Here is a 7013-nt window from a genome sequence, read left to right as displayed (position 1 = left end):
CTCCCCCCCAGGTCCCGGCCACCGGAAGCCCAGAACGGCCACATGGTCTGCAGGAGCCGGCAACCCCTAGCGCGGGGAGAGCTGGCCCTCGCGGGGTGTCCTAGGGGGCCTGGGATTTTGAGAAGTGGGAGAAGCCGGAGGCTCGGGTCCTGATCACCCCGGAGGGCATGCTGCTGGCATATGTTAGCGCTTCCCAACCTCAAGGGCCCCTGGAGCTTTCCTGCAAAACCCTCCTGTGAAGTGTGGCGGCCAGCCAGGTGTAAGTGGCACTCCTTCGAGCTGGGAGGCCGGAGAAATGGGGAAACAGGGCGTTTGGACAGGAGCCCAACTCTTCTGTCGGCCCGGGCGGACAGCGCCTTCAAGTCTCCGGCAGATGAGTTTCCCACCGTGATAGGCATTCTTCACCTTGTCACTGTCTTCCCGTTGTAACTGGTTTGGGAGTTCCACGGTTTCGAAGTCCTTAACTCTACTAGCCTAGTATGATTTTCTACTACTCACTACTACCAACCTTTTGCTTTCATTTTATTGTCATTCACCACCCCCCACCTCTCCCACTTTCTACTGACTGTACTGGCCCGGCCTGAAAAGCCGACAGGACAGATGCATCCTGGGAAAAGTGGGAGGGCCTTCCAGGAGAGGCTGGGTTCCTGGGTTCTCTTTGGGAACCAAGATCGAGGTGTTTGGCAGGGGGATCATTTCGGAAACAACTTTGCTTTCTCCCCCTTGGCTTGTTGCAAGTGCATGTTGGCGAGGCGGGAATCCCCCAAAGAGGCCTTGTGGTTTCCTGTAGCAGTGACTGGTTTGTGTGTGGATGGAGGGGGGGCGGTGTAACAGATGGGTGGGGCCTTGTCCTCCGGTCTCCACCCTCCCCCCCACATTAGCCCTGCCCTTTTGCTGGATCATAGCTGCTCACCTAATTATAGCCCTGGCTGTGTGTGGGGAAGAGGGGTGGTTGGTTTCAGTGGCAAGTAACACCTGAGTCCTCCCCCCTCCCAGGAAGTAGGCCTTTTCTCATCTCTGAGATTTGACATTCCAGCTCCCTAGAGCCTTCCTTTCCCAAGCCACCACTCTAACTTTGATTTATGCGGGAGAAACCAGCTATTCCACCCTCCCATACACACACCAGTTCTTGAGTATATTTGAGCCCAGTCAGTATTTTAAGTTCAGGAACTTTGACTTTATTTTAGGTGGGTAATGGAATAAAGAGTTGGGAAAATGTTTCTAGAGAGAAATGGGATAGATTGGAGGTCCTGTTAACCTCCATGCTTATTCACTTCAGTTCTCTTCTTGGCTCTAGTTGGAATCGAAGCCTCTTAAAATGGCAGATGATTTGGACTTCGAGACAGGAGATGCAGGGGCCTCAGCCACCTTCCCAATGCAGTGCTCAGCATTACGTAAGAATGGCTTTGTGGTGCTCAAAGGCCGGCCATGTAAGATCGTCGAGATGTCTACTTCGAAGACTGGCAAGCACGGCCACGCCAAGGTTAGAATTTCACCTCCATATCTTGCCTTCCCCGTGCCTCCAGTATCCTTGGCGCTCCCAGCAGCAAGCTGCCAACAGTGCTGACTTTCCTTTAACTCTGCTTTTACTGTCTGATTCTTTTTGTTTAGCACTCAGCCTTCATACCCATTCAGACAACTACACCTGCTCCCCAGTCTTCAGCCTCTTCTGTGGTTACCCTTCTGTCCCCCCATCATTATCTGGTAGTCCCTCCGTTTCTCCAGCTTTGTGCCAGTCTCTTAACTTCAATTGGTAGGCCTTTATGCTCTAGCTATTCAGTTGCTCCTTCCTTATTCTTGGTTTTCACTTTTTCTTCCCTTGAGCCATTGTAGCTGGTTGTTTCCATCATGTTGCCCAGGGTTTCTCCAATTCTACCAGAATGTGGCCTTCCCCTGGAGGGACTCCTGCGTTAATTCTGAGCTTTCAGATCTCCTTGCTGCTTCATTCCCCAGTTCTAGCTTTCCCTTTGGAACTCTGATGCAGAATCAAACTGCCCCTACCTGCCCCATCCCACTCTCCTTGGGTTCCTTGAGCCTCCATGCTGTCATGGGTTTTAACATTCTTGCTAGCACTTCCCTCATCACCTCAGATTTTTCCTGTCTCTTTAGAACTTCAACTTGGTTCGTTCTTGTTGAGTTTCTTGTGGTGTTTTTCCTTAATCAGTTTTTCCATCTTTTGACTTGACACTGATCTTGGGTTATTCCCTAGTGTCTGGATCCTTCTCTGTGCTCTTCTGGCTTCCTTATTTTCTAGCTACATAGTTATTTCTGATCTCCCTGCAAGTCCTTTTTTCTCTTCAGCTCTTTCACATTTCTTATTTTCTTATCTTTCCCCTTCTACCTTCCTTATTTCCCAATTTCTCAGCTCCTTCTCCTGGTGTCCAGAAAACTCTTCCAAACTTTTACCCAGACTCCTCCCACTACCCTAGACTCCTAGCATCTTATCTTTTATCAAGGTAACCGTCTTCTCTAAGCCTGCCATGCAGTTTTCTCTTGTGCTGTCAACCCCAATCTCAACGGTGGTTTTTTAGCCTCTGTTGTTTTGTTTTCTTTAAGAGGCTTTACTGTTTCTTGAGTTGACTGGTTCAATTCCAATACTCCAGTCTTTGCCCCAACAATGTAGTCTGACTTCCCTCATCAGGCAAGGTCACTTGGCGCCTTTGTTTCCTCCGTCTTAAGAGTTCGGTTGGGTTTCTCTTTGTGATGCTCATATACAGGTCCACCTGGTTGGCATTGACATCTTCACTGGGAAAAAATATGAAGATATCTGCCCGTCAACTCATAACATGGATGTCCCCAACATCAAAAGGAATGACTTCCAGGTATGTAGATGGTTTGGATGAGGATGGGTTAGCCGTTCATGGTGGAGGGAGAAGTTGGGGGATAGGGACTGACCAGGAGAGCTTGTGCTGGGAGAGGAAGGAAATGGCAGGAGAGGGTATTTGGTATTAGTTTGCTATCACTCCACTTTGTCTATCAGAGCCTTTACTCTCAGCCTCCTTGGGCCTACTACCTCAGCTTCCTTCCCTATCTGCCCCCAGCTGATTGGCATCCAGGATGGGTACCTATCACTGCTCCAGGACAGTGGGGAGGTACGAGAGGACCTTCGTCTCCCTGAGGGAGACCTTGGCAAGGAGATTGAGCAGAAGTACGACTGTGGAGAAGAGATCCTGGTATGGTGCCTCCCTGCTTTTTCTTTTCTTTTTTTTTTTGGAGATGGAGTCTTGTTCTGTTGCCTAGGCTGGAGTGCAGTGGCGCGATCTCGACTCACTGCAAGCTCTGCCTCCCGGGTTCTCGCCGTTCTCCTGCCTCAGCCTTCTGAGTAGCTGGGACTACAGGAGCCCGCCACCACGCGCGGCTAATTTTTTGTATTTTTAGTAGAGACAGGGTTTCACCATGTTAGCCAGGATGGTCTTGATTTTCTGACCTCGTGATCCGTCCACCTTGGCCTCCCAAAGTGCTGGGATTACAGGCGTGAGCCACCACGCCCGGCCCCCTCCCTGCTTTTGTGCTCAGCTTTGTTCTGTACGTTTCTTCCTGAGCTCAGACATCTCCTGGCTCTCTTGCTCCTCCAGATCACGGTGCTGTCTGCCATGACAGAGGAGGCAGCTGTTGCAATCAAGGCCATGGCAAAATAACTGGCTCCCAGGTGAGTGTGACAAATCCCTCACTGTCCCCTTCACATTTTGTTGTCCTCAGCAGATCTGCTCTAGTCTTAATTGTTCCAGGCTTACTTTGTGCCCCTAGCCTGGCCCTGTCCTCCCTATCCTTCCTGTTGAAGGTATTATCCTATCTTACTAATTTCTCTCTCCTACCTAGGGTGGCGGTGGTGGCAGCAGTGATCCTCTGAACCTGCAGAGGCCCCCTCCCCCAGCCTGGCCCGGCTCTGGCCTGGTCGTAGGCTGGACGACTCCTACACGATTTATTTGACGTTTTATTTTGGTTTTCCCCACCCCCTCAATCTGTCGGGGAGCCCTTCCCCTTCACCTAGCTCCCTTGGCCAGGAGCAAGCAAAGCCGTGGCCTTGGTGAAGCTGCCCTCCTCTTCTCCCCTCACACTACAGCCCTGGTGGGGGAGAAGGGGGTGGGTGCTGCTTGTGGTTTTTTTTTTTTTTTTTTTTTTTAATTCAATCTGGAATCAGAAAGTGGTGGATTCTGGCAAATGGTCCTTGTGCCCTCCCCACTCAGCCCTGGTCTGGTCCCCTGTTGCCCATAGCCCTTTACCCTGAGCACCACCCCAACAGACTGGGGACCAGCCCCCTCCCCTGCCTGTGTCTCTCCCCAAACCCCTTTAGATGGGGAGGGAAGAGGAGGAGAGGGGAGGGGACCTGCCCCCTCCTCAGGCATCTGGGAGGGCCCTGCCCCCGTGGGCTTTACCCTTCCCTGCGGGCTCTCTCCCCGACACATTTGTTAAAATCAAACCTGAATAAAACTACAAGTTTAATATGAAGCCCCCAACTCAGCTGCTTATTTGAATTAAATGGGTATATTTGGAAGCTACAAAAAGACTGAACTCTGCCACTGAGTTCATGGGAACCCGCTGTCTATCACTGACTTGCTGTGGACCTGCCAGTCATCCCCCCACCCCCCAAGCAGCCTTGACCTATTCCAGACAGTTGAGTGGGAGGCAACACAAACAGCAGCAGCCAGGGTCAGTGGCAGGTAGATTTTATTGGCCTGGGACACACGGGGGGTACCCTCACCCACAGTGGGGCAGGGGACATGATGTTGAAGATATAATCTGATGGTCATTTGTGGTAGAAGCGCGGGTTCTGGCTGTGTTGGATGAAGGGGAGCCGAGGGCCAGGTTGGCTGGTAGCTGCAAAGCCCGACTGGCGGTGGTGATGAAAAGAGGGCTTTGTCACTGGGCGTACTCTCCCACTTAATGCCCTACTGGTAACCACCCCCAGAGAGGAAGAAAAACCAGGTGATGTGGGCCACCGGTCCTACCTAATCCTGCTTTTCTGGATCCCTAGTGTAGGGATTCTGACAGGTAAATTTTATTATCATTCTTACCTTTCCTGCTGGTTGCATCTGCACAGGGAGCTGTGGGGAAGCAAGGAGTCCAGGGGCTGGATGCAGAGCCTGGGGGTGCATGGGGCGCAGAGAGGACTGCAGAGAAGAGAGGGCCTGAGGCATACTGAAGCTTCCCTTAACATATCCCTAACCCTGACCTCCCAAGGTGCCATACTCACTGAGTCGGAGAAGCCAGTCTGCTGGTTAGCGTGTTCCATCTGCTTTTGCAAGGACAGGGCACCACCAGGCTGGAGAAAACCTACGTGGGGAAGAGGGACATGTGAGATGAGAATGAAATAGGGAGGGGAGGACCCAGAGAGCTAGAGCTCCTGCATGGGATGTTATCACCTGTCTGAGTGGGCTGAAAGTGGCCGTGCACGGCATAGGGCTGCGGCTGTGGCTGAGAAAGGTACTGCACTGCAGGGAATGCTGAAGGAGCTGAGAAAGGAAAAGACAGAGCCATTAAAACCTTTTACTCAATGGCATTCCTCCTTTGACGTTGAGGAAGGCCAAGCCCCATCCCTCCTATTACTCACCTCTGAGCTGCTGACTAGGACTATAAGCTGGCTGTGTGGGCCCATAGTGAGGTGGGGGCTGAGCAGTCCCATAGGCACCACCAGGACTGCCTTGGAATTGTCCATGCTCTGGTGTCCCCGCAAAAGCAGCTGCTGAGCCCACATAGTGCCGGGTCTAAGGAGGGAGAATGAGAATTCGCCTATAAACTTGAAAGCTGAAACCCAGTGACTTGTGTATATCTGTATGCCCCATTTCCCCCTAAACTTAAGTGCTTGATATGTTTGTGACTTGAATACTGGTGGCAAGGATGCATGGATGGAAGCAATAGGGGCTGGGCATCCAATCCTACTCTCACCGTAAGCACTTGGGGTCCAAACATTTGTTTGGCTCTGTCAGCTGCCATGAGGGTGCCTGGGCGATTGTGTCCTCCAGGGCTCCCTAGAAAGGGAGAAAGGCTTCATGATGCTGAAATGGGAGGCTGCAACCTGTAAGAAGGCCGGTTCCATCAGGTGGTCTCTTTAGTCCTCACCCTGCATGCTGAGGAGATGAGTTCCTGTGTGGACAGTCAGGCTCTGCTGGTATGCGGCTGATGTCAGGGTGGTCAGGTCACTGGAGTGAGAGGAAGGCAGGTCAAAGCCAAGGACAGATGCCTTCTCTTTCGCCATTAAACACTAGTCCTTTTATTACTTCATCCCAGTTCCACTTGGCCCCCATTTCAGTTTTTAGCACTCTGATCCCACCTCTGTTCCTTTCGCCTCCGTTTTTCTTCCTCATGTAAAACTTTCTTGAGCTGCAGGAAAAGCTGATGCTTCTCTTCCTGTAGGGCCAAAAGCTTCTCCTCCAACTTCAGAATCTGGGAGGGAGTGGGAAGAGAAGATGGAGGCAGGGAGAGTCAAGGGAAGAAATCAAAGCTGGGAGAGTTCAAGGGACTGCTTACTTGTTCCTTGGTCTCCTCTAGTGACATTCTCTCTTCCATCTCCTTTTTCTTCCTTCTCTCCTGTTCTTCCTTCATCTTCTGTTCCATCATCTTATCCACCTCTTCTTCCTCTGGAGAATCAGGCAGAATGAAGAAGAGGCAGGGTAGTGAAAACAGTTCCAACGTTAGATTGAAGACCAGCAAAACCCAGTCATCCCAACACGCCTGTGCGCTCTTTGCCTCGAGGGGACAAGCTCCCCCATCGCTGCAATAGGGAACGGAGAGGCTTTATCAGGTGCTCTCCAAGGTCCTTCCCGTCTCAAGGGTTCTGGAGCGTGGACCAGGACGCTTAAATCCCACCACAACGGGGCTATTCCTTCCCTCCTCTGCGCTCGGCAGCGGGCTCACTGGTTGGCCGCTGGGTTGAGGCCAACCCTGAGGTACAGGAGCCATTCTGGGCCGTGTGTCCCCCCCGCTATGGCCCCGGCTCACCCTGCCGCTTGCGCTCCCGCTCCATCATAATGTGCCGGTGCAGCGCCCTGGCCATGGCGTTGGAAAGCTTGGGG

At 52.1% G+C, this 7013-nt stretch overlaps 2 protein-coding genes across 3 annotated transcripts in view; one reads left to right on the top strand and one right to left on the bottom strand.

Moving 5' to 3' along the window:
• The window catches only part of EIF5A (eukaryotic translation initiation factor 5A), a 13925-nt gene extending 9476 nt beyond the window's left edge, over positions 1 to 4449 (top strand). Inside the window, exons 1-6 of one of the 2 annotated variants that reach the window (XM_011994600.1) lie at positions 50 to 259; positions 1298 to 1483; positions 2718 to 2822; positions 3042 to 3173; positions 3576 to 3649; positions 3820 to 4449. In XM_011994600.1, the coding sequence (XP_011849990.1) occupies positions 1319 to 1483; positions 2718 to 2822; positions 3042 to 3173; positions 3576 to 3638 (465 nt within the window). In that variant the 5' untranslated portion in view covers positions 50 to 259; positions 1298 to 1318 and the 3' untranslated portion in view covers positions 3639 to 3649; positions 3820 to 4449. Of the gene's footprint in view, positions 1 to 49; positions 260 to 1297; positions 1484 to 2717; positions 2823 to 3041; positions 3174 to 3575; positions 3650 to 3819 lie in introns of those variants that run through there. The other variant, XM_011994599.1, reaches the window with a different exon arrangement.
• Positions 4450 to 4651: 202 nt separating this feature from the next.
• On the bottom strand, positions 4652 to 7013 carry GPS2 (G protein pathway suppressor 2). Its single transcript, XM_011994598.1, has 10 exons — positions 6940 to 7013; positions 6469 to 6578; positions 6272 to 6384; positions 6061 to 6140; positions 5887 to 5969; positions 5552 to 5705; positions 5364 to 5453; positions 5195 to 5274; positions 5016 to 5111; positions 4652 to 4831 (listed from the first exon to the last, which is right to left on the bottom strand). Exons 1-10 carry the CDS (start codon positions 6992 to 6994, stop codon positions 4748 to 4750), a joined length of 945 nt encoding a protein of 314 aa, XP_011849988.1. The 5' UTR covers positions 6995 to 7013; the 3' UTR covers positions 4652 to 4747.

Source organism: Mandrillus leucophaeus, unplaced genomic scaffold (assembly GCF_000951045.1).
Source record: "Mandrillus leucophaeus isolate KB7577 unplaced genomic scaffold, Mleu.le_1.0 Scaffold46, whole genome shotgun sequence".
Taxonomy (NCBI): domain Eukaryota; kingdom Metazoa; phylum Chordata; class Mammalia; order Primates; family Cercopithecidae; genus Mandrillus; species Mandrillus leucophaeus.
Note: the sequence above shows the minus strand (reverse complement) of the source record. Positions and strands in the feature narration are given on the sequence as shown.

Bases quoted from the DNA above. Each gene is read 5' to 3' on its own strand.
- GPS2 (XM_011994598.1), bottom strand. From the start codon at position 6,994: ATGGCCAGGGCGCTGCACCGGCACATTATGATGGAGCGGGAGCGCAAG. The intron at 6,385-6,468 runs GTAAGCAGTCCC...ACTCCCTCCCAG, and splicing joins TAGAGGAGACCAAGGAACAA to ATTCTGAAGTTGGAGGAGAA. The intron at 5,112-5,194 runs GTGAGTATGGCA...TCTTCTCTGCAG, and splicing joins AGACTGGCTTCTCCGACTCA to TCCTCTCTGCGCCCCATGCA.